We start from the raw sequence: 20,519 nt of genomic DNA, 5'->3' as shown, positions 1-20,519 counted from the left end.
CATTTGCCCCCGTGATTTTTTATTTCCCCACACTATTTATGTAATGGTGGGAGGAAAGAAAGAATTTTGCCTGGCCTTGCATTGGTGGTCAGGAGATAAGATAACACAAAGCAGTCACTTTGAGGGTTAAATCCTAGAATAGGCTTCCCATGAACAGTTTTGTTTAAAGGTGTGGATGCTTTGCATCTTATGCTGCCCTTGCTTGGGCAGGGGATTGGTGGATTACTCTTTTTTTTTCTGGTTCACTAAGGAGGAGGAAAATCTGAAATACTTCTGTTAGATACTGAGACATATTATGGACCAGAGATTTTATATTGTTTTAGTTCTGGCAAAGTCTCCTTCAAGACAAACCAAGCAAGAATACCAACATAACTGAAACACTTAGCAAAATTTATTAGAATTGCTTGTTGCTTGTCGTGATAAAAAAATAGTTTAATTTCCATGAGTGACAAAAGTAGTAATTAAACCAGAGTCCTTCTCCACCAACCAGCAGCAGAGCCAGACAGCAGTGTGTGTATTTTTAAAAACAACACCCTTTTTAGTTACGGAAAAGGAAGTAGAAGTTGCAGAAGATTGGCTTAGGCATAGAGGAGTCTGAAAAGTTCTCTTCTCAGGCGCACCTGTGTTTTTTGCTAGCAGAATCAATGAGCTTATCTGGACTCTTAACTGCGCGCACTGACAGCAAACTGCACCTATACGTCAGTCCAGCAATTTGAGAAGGGCTCTAAGAAATTGGGCTGTAGGCTACTTAGGTATTTGAGGGTATGACTTGACTTCTGTGGTACCATGGGTTATTGCACCTCTGTAAGGCTAACAAAAGACATTATGCAAAACACAGCAATTTATTGCTTAAGTCAGCCCTTAGCTCAAAGTAAATGCTATACAAAGCCACTGTGTGTGAACTAGGTGTCTGCATGTATATCACAGAACATACAGCTCTTTCCACCTAGCTAATGTCAATTAAACCAAGCCTCAAGTATAATGTCTCAGTTTCTTGTGCTAAGAATTTAAAAAGCTCAGCTGCTGCTCTAAGAAGGATAGTCTAAAGAGAACTGAAGTCCTAGTACCTCTGTGTTCTTAGGAAAGGAGCTAAGCTGATTTTAAAACCACTTGGCTGATCTGTTAACTTGCAGAACACAGCAGGGCCAAGACCTGAAACTGGGTACAGCAGCAGTTGATTTTCATCGGTAGCTAATTCCCTGCTGACTTCAGGAGTTGCCAGAAGGGCTAAACACGATCAGTGGCCCCATAAAAAGCTTGAAGAGGAATTACTGGAAAAATTCAAGCCTGGCCACACAACTCCAAAATGTCCTCCTAGTTGTCTCCATGTCGTTAGTAGAGCTGGCTCTTCAGTTGTTGCAAGACACCAATGACAATGTCCCGTAGGGTCTGGAAAAAGAAACCAAATAAGCTGATAGCAGACTGATCAGGTTAAACACTTAAAAGTATCTGCTCATCTTACATTTGTGTCAGAATCACTTTCTGGAAAAGGGGCCATCACCTATAATTACCAGCCAGTGTATCTGACACAAGAGTTCAGACAGAATGACAATGGCAGAACAATCCATAGCAGGGTTGGCATCCTCCTTGCAAGACAAACCAACTGACAGTTTGAGACAACTGATACATTCCAAATACAGTGGTGCCTCGGGTTACGAAATTAATTCGTAACGCGGCCGCTTTCGTAACCCGAAAAGCCTTCGTAAGCCGAATTGCCATAGGCGCTAATGGGGAAAAGCCGCGATTCCGTGCGAAAAAGCCGAAAAAAGCACCAAAAGTTTTTTCGTAACCCGAAAAAACATTCGTAACCCGAAACAATAATTCCCTATGGGATTTTTTCGTATCCCGAAAATTTCGTAACCTGGGTATTTCGTATCCCGAGGTACCACTGTAAGGGATTCTAGGACAAGCTGAAGCCTTGTGGCAAAGTATGTAGTAGTTAGATTGTCCTTCCCTTCCTAAATCCACTGATGTCACCAGTGGCTGATGGAACAGTGGCATGTTGGAATATCTGTAGCATCATGCACCTTTAAGGACAGTTCTCAAGTCCTCTAGCTAGGATTTTAAAGGAGACAAGGAACAAAGAGTTGTTTTTGTAGATTTTTTTTAAAAACCCTCAAAGCTATTCTAGAGTTGTATAGGAATAGTAGATCCATAGAGTCACTATGACTGGACAAGGCATCCTCTCCCAGAAGCTGAGCCCTTCATTCTGATTTTAACCCTGCCTTGCACTGCAGAATTAACAATCTGCAGTGTGCAGTGGTCTAAGGAGGAAAGTTTTTACAAATTAGGACAAAGCCTTTCTCTCATCAGGGAGGGAGGAACAGAATTGGTGACAGTTTCATGCATGCCATGCCAATTTTATGGGAAAAAGTAATGCAATCCACCTCAGAGACCCAATAAAGTCTTTTTCCCCCCCCAAAGAAAACACTGAATCCTGGAAGACTACCATGATAAAATGAAGTGCATGTTTGCCACATGTATCTGATAACAATATGCTCTGCAGTACTCTAGTTACCTGTGGCTTGCAGTGCTCCTCTATCCAGCTGAAGACACATGCTGAAAGCTCCTGAAAACTTGTCACGGAGATGGAGGCATTGAAAGACTGGAACAAGGAATCCATGATACCTTGGAAAACGTTGAACTTCACCTGGTCAGAGACCTGGTTTTTACCTTCATTTGGATTGTCCTGGTGAGCTTTGACAATCTGCTCATAATTTCTAAAAGACAGAAATGTGGCTGATGGAATTAGGAGAAACCACACAGAATCTTAACTGTTTGGTCAGAAAATGCAGGTTGAAGGATGTAAGATATAACTTGGAAAGTTTCATATACCAGACCATCATGTTGCAGAGAGAAATCATAAACCTGTTAAAGATAGGAAGGGATTTGTTGCTCAATGAAGAGAAGTGAGTTCTCTCAATTATGAATATTCTGGGGGCAGCTACTATTGAAGCATTATGTTACCATATATACTATAAGTTGGAAAATACAGTAGATGCCAAAAAACTGACCCCAGAATTCTGGGTCACCTTATATATTTATTTAATTTATATGCCACCTTTCTTGCGAAAGGGTCCCAAAGCAGCTCAATACTATAATAATGCTCAGAAAGGTCCTAAAAGAAGTGTCGCCCAACACCCAATTCTTCTCACCTCAGCAGCTGCTGCTCAGCCAAAAAGAGTGTGCAAGTGTCCCCCTGCTTTGCAAGAGAAATTTGTAAGAGCTGTGTGAAAGAGCCTTTGCATGGAGTGAGTGCGGCACAAATGGGGGCAGGTGTGTGTGTGTGTTTCTGCTTTGTCAGAGCAATGCAAAAGAGCCTTTGCAAGGAAGTGAGTGCACTGCAGGTGGGTCTGTGTGTTCATATTCTTGCTTTGCCAGAGTAATGCAAAAAAAGCTTTCGCAAGGAGTGAATGTGACACGGGCAGATGTGTGTGTGTTTTTGCTTTGCCATAGCAATGCAAAAGACCCTTTACAAGGAGTGAGGGTGGCATGGGTGGGTCTGTATGTGTTTCTGCTTTGTCAGAATAATGCAAAACAGTCTTTGAAAGGTGTAAGTGTGGTGCGTGCGGGGAAAGGTGTGTGTGTGGGGGATGATAGGTGCTTCACTGATGCCTTTGCTTTGTCTTTTATGTGCTTTATCACATGCCTCTAAGTTTTATCCTCAACTTATCCACGGGTAATATCAAAATCCAAAATTTTGGCCCCAAAACCATCCCTCGACATATACACGAGGTCAACTTGTACATGAGTATATACAGCAGTGATGATGAACCTTTTGCAGACTGAGTGCCCAAACTGCAACCTAAACCCCACTTATTTATTGCAAAGTGCCACGTCCCTCTGGCTTTCTAGTAATGAACTCTGGCAAACTCTGTGCTGGGGCAACAGCATGCGTGCCCATAGAGAAGGCTCTGAGTGCCACCTCTGGCATGCGTGTCATAGGTTCACCACCACTGATATACAGTATATGTGCATGCTTGCACACACAAAGACAGTATCTTACATTTTCATGATTTTCAATGCCATCACATCTTTCCGGAGTGTAGAGACTTCTTCCTCCTGCTTCTTCTTTTCCTTGTGCAAGAACTGAATATAATCAATGGCTGTGGATCATAAAGAGGAGCAATTCAGCAACTACAGAGAGTCTTTTCACGACTGTTAATGGAACATGAAGATGGGATGCAAAATCAATCCCTTCCCCTGGCTTAACTCACTCTTTTGCAGTACAATCGCCTTGCTTAGCTTCTGAGATCCTATTGAGAAATCTTGCTGTTGGCATGTTGGTACAATTGCCTGCAAATCGTCATAGCCTTTCTGTAGGACAGGCAGAATAACATTAAAACAAAGCAAAGCTGCTCTTTTTGACAGAAAGACTGACTATAAGCAGCAAAACCTCACACCAGTCTCCCTTTCCCTCTACTGTAGGATCAACACAAACATGTTACATAAAGGATGAAGGTCAGAAGAGTACTAAAGCATAGCTTGGAGCTCCTCTTAAATTCTCACTTTGATGGCATCCCTTCGCTTCTGTTCAGCTTGTGTGTGGGCACGCCGGCGACGGTCCTTATAGGTTTCTTTATAGGTTTCCTGTTGGTAATCCGAGTCTTCATCATCTGTAGGAAGAGAACAGTGTTTCTCGGGTAAGAGGCCTAAGGGAAGTCTTTGTGGAGCTCTCAGCAGCTTCCAAACTACAATATTACACAAGACTCAAATTAGTGAAAGATGAGTGCCTGGTAAGAACTAGCATTTGAAGATTAATAGCCCCAGCCAGCCTCAGATTTCTTTTCAAGATAAAAGAGAATAAGCCCTTTTTATGGGCCACTCTTTCTCTGAATTGTCATTGCCACACTTGCATGGATGCCACGTAAGAAGGGGTAGAAACTTAACTAGAGCTACTAATGCTGCCACATTCCAAACCGAATTTCATCTCAGTCTTGTAATACCAGGAGCACAGCTCCTAACAGTCAAACATAACCAACCAGCTATGGGCCATCTGATTTCCAAATGTTTAGCGCTCTTCTTTTTAATGTCACTCTCTATAGACAGAGTGCTTGTGACAGTACCCCCTATCCCCATAGACAACCAGAGATGTTACAAGAATATGGAACAAAGGTTCTGTTCACTGCACAGCTGGGAGAAAACTGATAGTTTCACTTGAACAGGGAGCCAGTGAGCCATACCTGTATTTGGTACTGAAGAGGCACTGGTAGAGCCAATGCTGTTAGCTCTTGATACAATACTCCCTTTTCTCCTGTTTTCAACGAAGAGTGCTGGAGGATGAACACCAAAGAATATTAGGGTGCATATCGAAAATAATTCAGTATACCCCTTAACACTCTTTACCCACCTTTATTTACTTGCAGTTAGGTTGACTGAAGGGTAAAAAAATTCCCTGCCTTTTTACAACATACTTATATGTTACACAGAGGTTGTAACTGGCACTACTGATGTCAATTATGCAACCAGGTGGTAGTTTATATTAATAGGTGTACAACAGTGGTAAATTCTGTATATATGCTTAGTGAATGCACAGCAGTGAATGCCAGAAAGGGTCCACAGTTTGGTTACCATAACTCTCTCATTGCCCCTTCTGTCATATGACTTCATGCTGACAGGTTACAGACAAAGAAAAGATAGAAACAAGGGAAGGAGATCATGCTGACTGATACCAGATTCTAAAGTACAATATGAGGTTAAACAAGGCCGTGCATTTCTTGAACCAGGAGAGCTGAAGGAGGAAAAAAGTTGGTAGCAACCACAAATTATGGCTAGGCACTAATGCCAACTGAAAATCTGTGGGCAAAAGAAGCAACCAGTAATACTTAATAAGAAGGTAAATCATAAAAAAACTGGCCACTGGCCACTTACCAGGATCTAGTCCATTGTCACTAAAAGAAGAGTCAACCTAGTTTGTGTCACACAAAAAAGAGGAGAAAAGATACGGGAAAAATTAAGGCAAATCTTCTTTTATTTATATGATGACTCACTAAACTAGTGGCTAGTTCTGATTAGTTTTTTCCAACCATTTCTAAAACCTGAGCTGCATGTAGAAATGAATGAAGGAGTGTGTTCAACAAACCAGTAAGAGTAGCAACTGATTGAACATTAAAACAATAAAGCAGCCATTCACAAGCAGTGGAAATGACCAATGTTTCAGAACTCTAAATTGTGATAGACGTGACTTTTATGCTACAGTGAACCAAGACTGAATCCTACATTTTTCTTTTAAACAACTGCAGGAAGATTTAAGTAACAGTGTTAAGAGAGTAGCACCTTGAAAGGCTTCATGTTAGCTTGCATACCATCTAATGCACTAACACACAAGGCAGGAAGCAAAGAACTTCAGTGTTGCAACACTGAAAAGTTATAAAGTTCAAGCTTTGCATATGAGGGTAACCTTTCCACTTCTAGAAGGAGGGGAAAGTATAAAACACGGACTTGGCAATAAAGCCCAGTTAGAAAGATATCTGGTAGCAGGTGTATGAAATATCTCTCCTTGAGACCTTGAGGAGCTGTTGGCAGTCAGTGCACACAATACTGGGCTAGGTAAATGGCAGAGATACCCTTGGCTCTTCTGCTTGTGGTGTGTCTGCCATGCAAATCGGGGACCTTTATTTCTTCTACAGTGCTGATGGGGAGGCAGCAACAGGCTTCCATCTTTTTAATGAATTTTTCCTGCCAGTGCTGGGCTATGTTACTGAATTCCTGCCTCGATCCATCTGGGAGAGGCGGGAAAATATAAATAATAATAATAATAATAATAATAATAATAATAATAATAATAATAATAATAATAAGTGTGCAGAAACCACTATCGTGGTTTTGCCTGTTTCACTTATAGACACAGCTACACATGTTTGCTCAAAGGCAGCAAAAGGGGAACCACAAAAAATGTTGCAGTGTATCCTTACTTCCTAAAAGGAGTGATTGTGTTCAGAGTTCTGGCCACCCTGGAATAGAAGACTTGTACAATACTGCTGTTCAAGGGCACCACACCCAGCCTTCTGATAGATAGCAGTAGAAAACTACTCTCAAACCTTATAAGAGATAATAGTTCAAAATTTGGAATAGCTGGGGGAAAGGTACCCCCTTTCTTCCTCCTCAAACATCCCTATACAGTTCAAATTGGTGTTAAACCTCATAGTCCTCATCTCCAGAACTCCTACTCTCTCCTTCTACTAGTTATAAAGTTGATTGCTTGTATTCAGGTTCTCCCGGGCCATAGTTCTGTTGACTCTACCTGAGTTCAATGCTATCACCAGTGTAAAGATGACTACACCTGAGCCTCCCTTTGTCTAACAGCTAAACTACTGATTTCTATATAATCCAGTTTGAGACTGCTTTATCTGCCCTGGCTCAGTGCTAGGGAATTCTGAGAATTGTAGTTTATTGTGGCACCACAGCTCTGACAGAGGCAGCTAAATGTCTCACAAAACTGTAGTTCCCAGAATTCCATGGTATTGAGCCAGGGCAGTTAAAGAAGTGGCAAACTGAACTATCACTGCAGTATGTTTTGGACCTCAGACACTCATAAGGCATATCCTTTTGAACCACGTTAGACAGCCTCTTCCAACTCTATGATTCTATCCCTTCTTGCTGGAAAATGTATGTATCGCATTCTCCTTTCCTTCCTTAGATAGACAGGGACTTCCAGCTATCTCATTCTATCTAAACATATGACTCTGATCACTCACTCTTGGAGGCTGTTTAACACACTCTCTCTCAAGATTCTAAACAGTCTCAGTCAGAGTAGGGTTCAAAACACACTGCAAGCATAATCCAGTTTGAGGCCACTTTAATTACCTTGGCTCAGTGCTAGGGAATCCTGGGAAGTGTAGTTTATTGTGGCACCAGACAGAGAAGGCTCAATGTTTCACAAAACTACAGTCCCCACAATTCCCTAGCTGTGAGCCAGGGCAGTTAAAGCGGTCTCAGACTGGATTATACCTCCCATGTGCTTTGTACCCAAGTCTCCCCTGAGTGAGGTTAACAGTCTCTTGTCTGCAGTAGCAGTAGGGTTTCTCTCTTCTTCTGGCTATATTAAAGATGGTGAAATTTAATCTGTGTTCCCAAACCATCACAAATTAGGATAGGATTTTGATTGTTATGTATTTATTAAAGTCATTATTATTGGTTTTCTGACCCACACTTTTGCTGCTCTGCTGATGAAAGCTGAACTCTTATTAACTTTCACACTTGCATATGCTGGAAGCCGTGCTGGAAAGGCTTTTCCCACACATTGGAAGAAACAATGGGGCGCACATCAGGTGCATGCCACGGGAACGAGCCCCATTGTTTCTAATGGGGCTTGACTTTATGCTGTATTTTCCTTATGTAGCGGGGTCTAGAACGGATCTCCCGTGTAAGGGAATTGTCCCAAGGTCTGGAGCGCAGCTTTGGTGCAGCTTCTGGCCTCTTAAGATGCGTGTGTCATTTAAACAGCATACACCCAAAGTGACCCGAAGCAGCTTTATTTTGGCCTGTCTGTTCGGGCCCTTAGCTACAAAGTTGTATCGATTCTCTCAACCTGGCCACTTAGACTGGTCCCCAATAGAACGCTGGATTACAACTCATCCTTAGCAAACAGGCCTGTGACCATTTGGTGAGTGCTAACCCAACAGATCTGGAAGGCACTAAGCTGGGAAAGGCAGTTTTAAGGGGTGCAAAACATTGTGTGCTCATCTCCACTCCTCTTTCATTGGCTGCATCCACACTGGAGAAATAACCCAGTTTGGCATCACTTTAAGTGTCTTGGCTCAATGCTATGGAATTCTGCTCCGCTCTGGGCCCACAACAAACTCCAACTCCCAGAATCCCATAGCCTTGAGCCAAGACACATAAAACGGTACCAAACCGGGTTATTTCTCCAGTGTGGATGCAGCCATTATGGGGCGTTTTGCGATGAGGTTAAAGAACAAGAAGGGTGCCAATCTTTATGCTTTGCTTCTTGTGCTTTTCAGTCCAGATGGACACGCTACTGAAACTATAGAAAAGGCTACAAATTCTAAAACAGGAAAAATTATGCCAGTTTGAAGAGTCACTGCTGCTTCTGCTGCTGCTGAGAACATCTTTAGGAGATTCAAGATAATTAGGAGAATCATTTATATTAAACTTGATTCAGTCACTTTAAAACTAAACCTGGGTTTAGGGCAAGCAGCCCTTGAGAAGATTAAAACACCTCCTTGGTTGGATCTGCACTGCAGGAATAATCCACTTTGACACCGCTTTTAATTGCCATGCAATGTTAGGGAGTTCTGGGAACTGTAGTTTTGGGAGGCACTGAGCTTTCTCTGTCAGAGAGAGAGCTCTGGTGCCACCACAAACTACGAATCCCAGACTCCCCTAGCACTGAGCCAGGGCAGTTGAAGCGGGATGAAACTGGGTCATTCTTGCAGTGCGGACCCAGCCTCTCTCTTTCTGACTGGCTTGAGAGTGCATCCGAAAGAGGGAAAGGTGCCAAGGCTGGGCTTTTCCCTGCAGACTCAAAAGAAACTCTGCCTTCCTGGGCCCAGGAGGAGGCTGAGGCCCCTCGCCAGCCCCGCCACGGACTCACTCTCCCGATGCCTCCCCCTTCGGTCCTCCCCGGCTCCACTCACTTTTCCTCCCCAGGCATTTTCCGGAGAGACGCCTGACACCTCCGCCATCTTCCCACAGCTCTGCCACACGGTCACGTGCCTCCCCGGCGCTGGCCAATCAGCGCCGGGGGAGGGTACTCCCGCGAACGTGAACCGCAAGGGCTGCTGGGAAATGTAGTCTTTCCTTCATAGATGGCCTTGAGGGTGACAAACCTTGTCGCAGCCATCTGTTTGCCTCTGGCACATTACACTTGTTTCTCCATATCCTTTAGAGTTAGGGGCACAGGACTCCCCTGAAATGGAAGAACCGCAAATAACAAAAACACCATGTTTTTACCTGAGAGGACGCCTCTCTAGGAATCTCTAGGTCCTCCAGTGCAACTCTATGGTCAACGTCTGACAGATATTGACCATAGAGTTGCACTGGATGAGCTACAAAGGCCTAGTGGAGTGTTCTCTCTAGGAATCTAGGTCTTTCGGTGCAACTTTTAGTTAAAGTTGACCATAGAGTTGCACTGGAGGACTAGACATTCCTAGAGAGAACATATGAATCAAACCCGTGAATAATCAAATCCGCAAATATGGAGCGATGAGTGTATTTCCTGAATTTCATTTAAATACACAAACACACCTAAAAATTGATGGAAAGGGCAGGGATTTATAGTACCAATAATAATAATAATAATAATAAGAAGAAGAAGAAGAAGAAGAAGTTTTATTTATGTTTTCCGCCTCTCCCTGAGGATCAAGGCGGGATTACAGCATAAAAAAATTACAAAACCACAATAAAACGTTACATTAACCCCTAGACCCATTAAAGTTAATCAAAATTAAACAATTAAAATAATTACATCAGTAACTGTATTGTATTGTTTTAAACTTGAGTCCCTTTATAGGGAGAAAGGCAGGATACAAGTAAATAAAAGAATAACATCCTCTTTTTTTTCTAAGACACGTCCTACATTTCAACGTACTGTTCATGAGGAAAGTCAAAACGCCCTCCATTTTGAGCATGGCCAAGAAGCATGGCATTTATATGCAGAGTGAGGTCCTCCTTTTCCCGGACACGTCCTACATTTCAGGATACATTTCAGCCTTCTATCCAGGAGGAATGTCAAAACGCCCTCCATTTTGAGCATGGCCGAGAAGCATGGCATTTATATGCAGAGTGAGGTCCTCCTTTTCCCGGACACGTCCTACATTTCAGGATACATTTCAGCCTTTTATTTGGCAATGTCCTCCACATTTCTTGGACGTCCTACATTTTGTGGTGAGGGCATGTGGGCACCCATAACAACAACAATAATAATGATAATGATGATGAAGAGTATAGACAAGAACAATGCCTCATCCCATGATTCTCTAGGAACTAGCCATGGCCTTTAAAGTGGTGTCAAAAGGCATTGAGAAACAAAATGCTTTGCTGAACCCGGAAGTTCGCGGAAGGCGCCTCTTTTACACTTTTCATAAATCTTTGGTGAGTGGCGTCTGAAGCCAAACCGGACGTTTAATGACGTCATACCCTTCCGCCCAAGAAGGCGTGGCTAGGGGCCCCCGGAAGTGCTTGTGGGTGGAGTGGGGTTGCCATGGCGGACCCCGCTGAAGAGCTCGCTAAGCTCGAGTACCTCTCCTTGGTCTCCAAGGTCTGCACGGAGCTCGACAACCACCTGGGCATCAACGACAAGGACCTGGGTAGGAACCTTGGGGCTGGGGAGGGAGGGAGGGAGGGGCAGCCGCCATTTTGTGCCTCTCTCTGGCTGTATACACACTGGAGAAGTAGCCTCTTGAACTCTTTGTGGCTCAAGGCTGTTCAATTCTGGGAGGGGGTCATTTATGGTCCACGAATTGAACATGAATCAACAGTGTGTGATGCGGCAGCTAACAAGGCCAATGCGATTCTAGGCTGCATCAATAGAAGTATAGTGTCTCTAGATCAAGGGAAGCAATAGTGCCACTCTATTCTGCTTTGCTCAGGCCTCACCTGGAATATTGTATCCAGTTCTGGGCACCACAATTCAAAAAGGGCATTGAGAAACTGGAGCGTGTCCAAAGGAGGGCGATTAAAATGGTGAAGGGTCTGGAAACCATGCCCTATGAGGAATGCCTTAGGGAGCTGGGGATGTTTAGCCTGGAGAAAAGAAGGTTAAGAGGTGAAATGATAGCCCTGTTCAAATATTTGAAGGGATGTCATCTTGAGGAGGGAGCAAGCTTGTTTTCTGCTGCTCCAGAGAACAGGACCCGGAGCAATGGATGCAAGCTCCAGGAAAAGAGATTCCACCTCAACATTAAGAGGAACTTCCTGACAGTAAGGGCTGTTCGACAGTGGAACAAACTCCTGCAGAGTGTAATGGAGTCTCCTTCCTTAGAGGTCTTCAAACAGAGGCTGGATGGCCATCTGTCAATGGGGATGCTTTGATTGAGAGTTCCTGCATGGCAGAATGGGGTTGGACTGGATGGCTCTTGTGATCTCTTCCAACTCTGTTATTCTATATGTTTTGGTGAAACGCAAAGGATCTTTTGGAAGTTATAATGTGTTCAATATCATGTAGAAGAAGATGTCAAAGACTTCGCATTTTTCATATGTCCCTCTCTTTATTCCGTTGATGGAAACAACGCACTGTGCATAGCTATGGAAGAGGGTTATGCTTCTCTTGGATGAAGAATTCCTTCCTCTTGGAGGCTACTGTTGCCTTCGTTTCACTGTCAAAACTTGGGCCTTCACCAGTTTGTATGGCTCATAGCTTGATTGAACTGTTTATTTTTGCATGAGCACACACTGTTTCAGATTGCTAAATGTTCTTTTATTGCTTGTAGGTTTGGGGTATAATTTAAGATTTCAGCATTTTAATAGGTGTTTCCAGTCCTTGCACTAATACAACTGGCATATGGTTGGTTGCACCCACTGCACTCATTTTGTAAAGTCAGGATAGCATTATAGCTCAAAGTTATATATGTGTTTTAAACTAGTAGTTCTTTTATTGTGGAGAAGGAAAATAATAAATCTCCACTAACAGCTGGTCTCCTTTTCCTAATATGTTTCATCCCAGTTATAGGAACTCTTTTACTATTTCTATTTCCTCACTGTCTAGAATAGATTGAACTTGTGAAGATCATAATTTTTGTTTTCTTTATGTTCAACAGTAAGCCTGCCTTTGCACTTTCTTCCTTGGCCTTTCTCAGTAGTTGCTCTAGGTCTCCAGTGTTTTCTGCTATAATAGTATGCTGTCATCTGCATATCTTACATTATTAATGTTCCCTCCTCCTATTTTCACTCTTCCTCCTTCTGTGTCCAAGCATGCTCTTTGTATAATATGTTCTGCATACAGGTTGAAAAGAGAGGGTGAAAGGATGCATCCTTTCCTGACCCTTTTGCCAATCAGGAACCATTCTGTTTCTCCATGTTTGGTTCTAACTGTAGCCTCTTGTCCTGAGTCTAGAGTCTGCATCAGGATTATTAGATATGTTGGCACTCCATGCCTTTAAGGGCGTTTCATAGCCATCTTTTTCTCTTGGTAACTATATTCTTGCTTCAAAGAGCACTTAGAAACAACATCTCGATGTTGTTTAAAAGGAGAGGGAAAGTAATTTCCAAAAGAAAATGCTGGTTTTGGCAGCAAAATCAGAGTAATGCAATGCCTCTCCCTCTGGGGTCTGCAGGTGAGGATGGCCGCACAGCCTGCAAGTGTTGCTTATTTGTGCTTTAGGACAACCTTTCGCACTGCAAAATTGTTGAAATCCGACACCTCTTTAAATGCCATGGCTGCATCCTGTGGTTTGTACTTTGATGTGCCCCTAATTCACAAAACCATAAACCCCAAAGTTCCATAGGATGAAGCAATGGTAGTTCAAATGGATTGAATTTCAGTTCATTGGCCCATGCTTAGTCTCATACTGCTTTGAGACACCAGTCCAGTACTGTTCCACATGAATCTGTTGCTAAAAAGAGAGAGGGTAAAATTCTTTGCATCCTCCAGAACAGTATATTTATTGCCTACAAATAATACCGTATGTTTCTGCCATATGAATATGGAGAAGAGAAAATTTTGCCTGCACCAGTGGCAGTTTAGGGCTCCGTGAGTGAAGCAATTGATCCAATTTTTCATCCAGGCTTTAGAGGGCATCTCCAAGGTCCTGAATGCTATTCTTAAATAGGCCTAGCACCTTGGAGAGTTCCTGGAAACCGAGGCACAAGGCTGATGTAGATTAACTCCTTCACTGGCATGGGAGCTACCAGCCATCTTTGGACTGCATTGAATTGGAAAGAGGGCTTTTAGAAACTATCAACAGGACCAAACTCCCTATAAGCTCCCCATAAATGTAAATAAACCAATGCATTGGTTTGGGGATGTACAGTGGGCCCTTTGTATACGTGGGGATCTGTTCTGCATATGGCAAAAAACGCAGAACCTCAAGTCTTGTTCGTTTCAGTGGCGGCACATGCCATGGATGTGCACACCATTGTGACATTCAGGGCTTGCTGTCCACGTAAGCTTAAAGCCACTGATGGCAAGTCTGCAGATGGGGCAGGCACCCTGTATTTCACTAGATGTCTTGGCTTTCTCAAAATATGAATATTTAAGATCTTTCCTGTACTAGAATAATAGAATCTTAGAGTTGGAAGAGACCACTAGGGCCATCCAGTCCAACCCCCTGCCATGCAGGAAATTCAAATCAAAGCATCCCTGACAGATGGCCATCCAGCCTCCAAGGAAGGAGACTCTATCACCCTCCAAGGGAGTGCATTCCACTGTCGAACAGCCCTTACTGTCAGGAGGTTCCTCCTAATGTTGAGGTGGAATCTCTTTTCCTGTAGCTTGCATCCATTGCTCCGGGTTCTGTTCTGTACTAGATCAGAGCTGTGCAAACTGGGTGCCTGAGCCATTCTAGACTAATACTTTTATCATTTTAATTTTCATCTTTCCATTGATCCTTTCTGTTTGCAGCTGAATTTGTGATAAACCTTGCAGAAAAAAACGCAACCTTTGATGCATTCAAGGCAGCCTTGGTGAAGAATGGCGCTGAGTTTACTGTAAGTAAAACCAGGAAATTGCTTAGAGTTAGTGGTTTAATTGGTAGATAAATTACACAGTTGGTTCTTGAAAGTTTGTTTCTTTAAAAAAAATGTTATATTGCAGGATTCACTCATCAGCAACCTGCTACGTCTTATACAAACAATGCGACCTCCTGCGAAACCTTCAACTAGCAAAGGTAAATGTTTCAGCCTTAGTTATCAATAGAATTCCCTCAAGCATATAGGGACAATTGCTATAGAGTTCAGATGTCCGCCCATTACCCATTAGAAATGTAATATTATGAACAGATGTGGAAACAAACCAACCAGAAAATGCAATATGTTCAAAACAGAGAGAATTATGGGCTACCACAAGCCTCCTTTGCAGCACAAGCCATATTCTGGAGTGTTGCAGTGCCATTCTTCATGCATTCTGGACCTGCAAAATGGCCCCACAGAAGTTTCAAGATTCCACACCATTAACAGCAGTGCTTTAGTGGACACATCCCTGCTATTTCCCAGAACATGATTGTCAGAAGTGATCCCAGCACTTACCAAAGAAAAGACAGATTGGCAATGGTCTTTTGCTTTTCCAGAATCCATGTGGCACAAGATATCCAGTAAGATGAGATTAGAACCACCCATTCCTTTCCTTATTAATGCAAGTGTAATCATTTTTTTAAAAACTTTATTTTGATTACAATTTGATGGGCCCTCTGATGGTTGGATAAACCTGTCCTGGAGACCAAATTCATCCCATGGTTGTTGTTTTCTCTCTTACTATTTCCTTCAGTGTACAAATGCTACATTCCGGTTAGAAATGAAAGGATATAATACCTGTTAAACTAAAACTGCAGCCAAGTAGATTGAGACTCAGTTGGTGTTAGAGATGTCTATAGTGAAATAATGAAAACATGTTTTAACTGATGTATTTTGTTTTTAATTATCACACTAGATGCTGTTAAACCAAAAACAGAAAAAGAAAAATTAAGGGAATTGTTTCCAGCCCTCTGTAGGCCAAACAACCCCATTGTCAGGGTAGGTGTGTGCCTTTTTCTCTTGTTTGGAAGCTCTCAGAAGAGTTGTTGTTGTTCCTGTGGTGGTGGTATTACTTCAAGTAGTTTCCAATGTATGGCAACCCTAAGGCAAGGCTATCATGGACTTTTCTTGGCAAGATTTGTTCAGATCAGGTTTTCCATTGTCTTTCCCTGAAGCTGAGAGCATGTGCCCAGGTCATTCAATGGATTTCATGGCCAAGCTGGAAATGGGGAAAATAAGAGGACACAAGACGATTCTGCCATTTTTGAATCTCCTGAGTTGTTTTATTTCAGGGATAGGTCTTTTAAATCCAAGAAGTAAGCTGGAAATTGACTTCTCCTTTAATTCCTGCTTTAAAAGGGCCACTCCTGGTCCAAAAGAGTCCTTGTGGTAAAATCACCCCCCTCCCCACCATGTCTCCCAGAGTGTTGAGGGGCAATTTAGGTAAAATAATAAATGACAAAAAATATGCATTCCAGTGAGGTGTATTTGTGTCCTCCATGCCTTAGATTGTTGCCTCTTCTTGCTCTAAGCATGGCTGAATTCTGAATATATATTAAATAAAAGCAGGATATCTGCATGCATAAAAACCTGTTTCCTATGGATATTGTTAATTCCAATTTCAGATTTAGATCTGGTTAGCATTGTATCGGTTTTAATTGTTTCTTATGAACTTACATTGCATTGTGTTTACATTTTGTCATTTGTCTATGAACCCATTCATTTCTAAGGGGAAATCTGTTTTGCAGAACCCCTTATTGCTGCCTCCTCATTACTACTGCTGTTTCCTGGCCAAGCAGAGTGAGCTGAATCCTCAGAGCAAGGAATGATTCTATTTTAGTATACCTTCTGCCATGTAGATTTGAGAGAGATGTTAAAACAATAGATCTGCTGCCTATTCAGAGAGTTCTTCTTTATATTACAGACAATGCTAGATGAAGATGATGTGAAAGTGGCTGCTGATGCCCTGAAGGAATTGGAAGCATTGATGCCAACAGCAGGCAAACAGGAGAAACACCGGAGCAGTGAGGAACGGTAGGTAGGGCACATTTACTCAGTTAGAAAACCAGTTCTGTGTCTGGTCGCGAAAACCGTAGATCTCGCTCGGCTGTCTTGTTTCAGGCACAATATTCTGACAGGAATTTATGAATGTACTCAGTGGGGAGGCCAAGATTGGAGTGCAGTTTACAGCCAAAAGAAGATACAATATATGGATGTTCTTTTTTATTTTCATAAACAGTTAATTATATTTTACTTTCTTAGGAGCTAAATTAGGTTACTAGTCTGACTTCTCCTGCTGGTACTAAATCTGCCATACTGTTCAGTCTTCTCATAGGCTAACTAAGCAGAGTGGCAGTGGCATTTTTAAAAACTCTTTTCTTGTTGCACACTCTTCCAGTTCTTGCTTCCTGCTTTGCCTTCTCTGTTGGTCCCCAGAATTCTCCTCCAATCAATTCTCCAAAAAGCTCTCTTCTGGCAGAACTGGCTTTTGCCACATAGACAAATCACAGTTACCTTTCACTTCTACATGTTTTTTAAATTTGTTATGCTTCAGCATCCTAAAATTACTATTTCCCCCAGTAACCTGCTGCCGAAATAGTTAATTTGTCGATTTGAATAAATTAATGTAATTACATTAAACAATCAACCTACAGCAAAATATCTACACATAAAACAGATTGCTATCCATAATTATCTATCACGTTATTCTATTTATCTCATCATTATCTCTCTCTTTTCCAAAATTCTTTGTTCACAAATCTTACTTCAAACTTCAAAATCTCAAAAACTGATTATTCCAAAACCGTATAGAATCCAACATTCTAACAGTTACAATTCTTTAAATTCCACATATGGCTTCTTTTCAAATTTCAACTTTTGCATATCATGACCTGAAGTAGACTTATGTCAAAAGTTTTAAATAGTGAGTCTTTTCATCTATATGTGCCCAGCCACATTGGTGCAGCCACACAGACATGCTGCCTTTGAGGAGAATGGGACGGGGCCATCTGTGGATTCTCCAATCTGTGGATGGCAAGCCTGCCCATACAGTGGGCCAGCTGTATAATCTCGGGATTTTCCTTTAAAGTTTAAAGTCTTTCAACACTTAATTCAGTTTAATTGTCCTTTTAATTTAATTCAGTAGCATTATTTTTCAATTTAAGTATTAAAAACCAAAAGTAATCTTCTCACAATTCCAATTGCGGAAGTGTCCCCATTAGCTTGAAACCTACCTTGATCATAATTCAAAAGGAGATTAAGAAATTGAAAGGCTGTTTCTTCTGTAGTATGTGATGACTAGAATGTGGCAGGGCACGATGATTCCCTCTTGGTCCCCTCCATTCCATTCATGTAAAGGTGACACTCCAGTGTGATCTAAACATTGGAAACAAAGTCCTAGACAACACATGAGCAATCCCCAGGACCCCCCATACCAGGGAGACATTATCCCACTGGCTGGCATCCCCTCAAGTTGGCAGGTGCCACATATTAGCATCTCTCCCACAGCTCAACGTTTATGGACCAAGGCGGTATGTCATTTCAGCTGCAAGTCCAGCAGTATGGGAAGTTCTTAACCTAAGTCTCTTGTTTCTTCCATGGATAGTTGAATAATTTAATTTTTTTCTCTTTGTATTCTTTGGAGTAGACAAAAATTGCACACTACTTTGTTACCCCATTAGGCAAGAAGACACACAGGATTTGCTCTTCTGCCCTGATCTCTGGCTTTGTCCCTCATTTTCAAACCCTGCTTTCTCCTAATGTTCTATGTGCCTGACTCAGGTCATGATTCCTAGCTTCAGATACCAGATGGCTTCAACTTAATATTATTTAAATAGAGATGAGATGGTAAAAGATAACATTGCCCTGTGGAACTCTAGAATGTGAATGGCAGTAAGCACAGTTCACATACCTCTTGTGTCATCTTCTGAAAATGTCCCCCAAACTCAATCTGATTGGTTGTTTGGGGGGAAAAACTATCACGAGCAACAGATACTGACAGAATGAAGAGGATTTAGTAGGATAGTATTTCCCATGTTCATTCTAGGCTGAAATTATTAATTTGACTAAGGTGCATTGATGTGTGAACCTGGCTAGAAGCTAGATTGCACTGGTCCAGAAAATCCACTTTGTTCCAAGATACCTGGATCTAATGGTCCAAAGAGATGCTTGAGACATGATTCACTATTATCAGCTGGACCCCACACTTAATTCTACATACTCCCCACAGGGCAATACCATCATGTTTTTGCAGTTGGGCTCTTTCCCCATCGCTGCCCTAAACACTATCACAAAGTCAGAACGAGCAATATTTAAGCAAAAAAATAAATTAAAAAAACATGGTAAAGTGAACATTTTGTCTATATCTTGTCTATGAACTGTGATTCATCCAAACAGTTGTGACTACTGGGAACTATAAACACACCCATTAATTGTACTGTATTAAAGTGGCCTCTGAACAGATGGTACAGATGTGAGTACAGTCTTAATACTTGTTGTTGTTAGGACCAAGAAAAAACACAGGAGTCGCAGCCGCAGTAGGGATCGGGATCGAAAGCGGAAACGAAAGTCCTCCTCTCGCTCTCGGACACGAGAGCGACATAAGGGTAAATCAAGGTACCGCTCCAGGAGTAGAAGCCCCAGTTGGGATCGCAAGGAGCGAGAGAAGCCTGTGGAGAAAAGCAATGAGCGATGGAGGGATAAGCATGTGGACCGGCCCCCACCTGAAGAACCTTCCATTGGGGATATCTACAATGGCAAAGTCACCAGCATCATGCAATTTGGCTGCTTTGTCCAGCTCGAAGGACTCAGGTATCTGATAAAATGTGGCTGTTACCTTTTTCATTTCCATCTGCAATTGTGAAAAGGGAGTGAGGAGGACATTTAACTGTACTGAGCATTGTATTATTGTACCCATTTAAGTAATGTAATTTGGTAAATTGCACTCTTATTTTACCAGCTTTTATGAGCAAACTTCTTGATTATATAGAACTCTTCAAATGTTTGGGTAACTTTATTGCTTCATTCTGAATAGGCGGTTTACAATCCAGTTAACTTTGTTCTTTCTTGGGGTTGGAAGAGCACACAACTTTTGGGTGAGAATCAGCCATGTTCAACAACGCTTCTTGCCAGATCCAATAGTATAGGCTAGTGGAGATTTCTGGTTAGAAAAATTCTGATTCTCTCTCTTTCTTTTTGAGCCTTTTAACTATCAGTAGAATTAAAAAGATGTTCATTTAGGAAGAAAAACAAATATAAATAGACTGCATAATTAAAGTTTCCTGTTGCTATTGTTGTGTGCTTTCAAGTAGTTTCTGACTTAAGACCCATGAAAATCTATCACTGGGTTTTCTTGGCAAGATTTGTTCAGAGGGGGGTTTGCCATTGCTTTCCTCTGATGCTGTGAGAGTGTAACTTGCCCAAGGTCACCCAGTGGGTTTTCAAGACCAAGCAGGAATTTGAACAGTTGTAGCCCAATGCTAAACCATTACACCACTCTGGCTCTTTAGAGGGCCTTTACCCATGAGCAATCCTTCCTCAGAGATCTGCCGAAAGAAAGAAAAAAGTCTTCCCCTTCACATTTGGCTTTATAACACTTTATAAATGAGAGTTTTAGTGTGGGTAGACTGCAGTTTAGAACATTAGGGAGTTGCAGCTTGAGGTGCAGCAGGCATTTTCTGAATCATCCCTGTCTGGATCTTTCACTGTCCCCTTTAGGAAGCGTTGGGAAGGACTGGTCCATATTTCAGAGCTGCGCCGGGAGGGACGTGTTGCAAATGTGGCTGATGTGGTGAGCAAAGGCCAGAGGGTCAAGGTCAAAGTGTTGTCCTTCACCGGCTCTAAAACCAGCCTCAGTATGAAGGTAGGAGATGCCCTTCCATTCCATGTAAACC

At 42.2% G+C, this 20,519-nt stretch overlaps 2 protein-coding genes across 3 annotated transcripts in view; one reads left to right on the top strand and one right to left on the bottom strand.

The window, feature by feature from the left end:
- Positions 1–369: 369 nt before the first annotated feature.
- Positions 370–9,717, bottom strand: MLX (MAX dimerization protein MLX). 2 transcript variants are annotated; one of them, XM_042476712.1, is made up of 8 exons: positions 9,600–9,717; positions 5,872–5,908; positions 5,184–5,273; positions 4,510–4,616; positions 4,218–4,317; positions 4,007–4,106; positions 2,519–2,720; positions 370–1,389 (listed from the first exon to the last, which is right to left on the bottom strand). In XM_042476712.1, exons 1-8 carry the CDS (start codon positions 9,645–9,647, stop codon positions 1,333–1,335), a joined length of 741 nt encoding a protein of 246 aa, XP_042332646.1. In that variant the 5' UTR covers positions 9,648–9,717; the 3' UTR covers positions 370–1,332. The 2 variants fall into 2 exon arrangements, with proteins under 2 accessions (XP_042332646.1, XP_042332647.1); XM_042476713.1 differs by lacking the exon at positions 5,184–5,273 and having other exon boundaries at positions 9,600–9,693.
- Positions 9,718–11,118: 1,401 nt separating this feature from the next.
- The window catches only part of DHX8 (DEAH-box helicase 8), a 34,211-nt gene continuing 24,810 nt past the window's right edge, over positions 11,119–20,519 (top strand). Inside the window, exons 1-7 of the mRNA XM_042475061.1 lie at positions 11,119–11,270; positions 14,522–14,607; positions 14,714–14,786; positions 15,545–15,627; positions 16,553–16,662; positions 19,132–19,437; positions 20,344–20,488. Of these exons, the coding sequence (XP_042330995.1) occupies positions 11,165–11,270; positions 14,522–14,607; positions 14,714–14,786; positions 15,545–15,627; positions 16,553–16,662; positions 19,132–19,437; positions 20,344–20,488 (909 nt within the window). The 5' untranslated portion in view covers positions 11,119–11,164. The remainder of the gene's footprint in view (positions 11,271–14,521; positions 14,608–14,713; positions 14,787–15,544; positions 15,628–16,552; positions 16,663–19,131; positions 19,438–20,343; positions 20,489–20,519) is intronic.

The sequence above is a fragment of the Sceloporus undulatus genome, chromosome 6 (assembly GCF_019175285.1).
Source record: "Sceloporus undulatus isolate JIND9_A2432 ecotype Alabama chromosome 6, SceUnd_v1.1, whole genome shotgun sequence".
NCBI lineage: Eukaryota > Metazoa > Chordata > Lepidosauria > Squamata > Phrynosomatidae > Sceloporus > Sceloporus undulatus.
The sequence above is the reverse complement of the archived record's forward strand: the minus strand, read 5'-3'. Positions and strand labels throughout refer to the sequence as shown.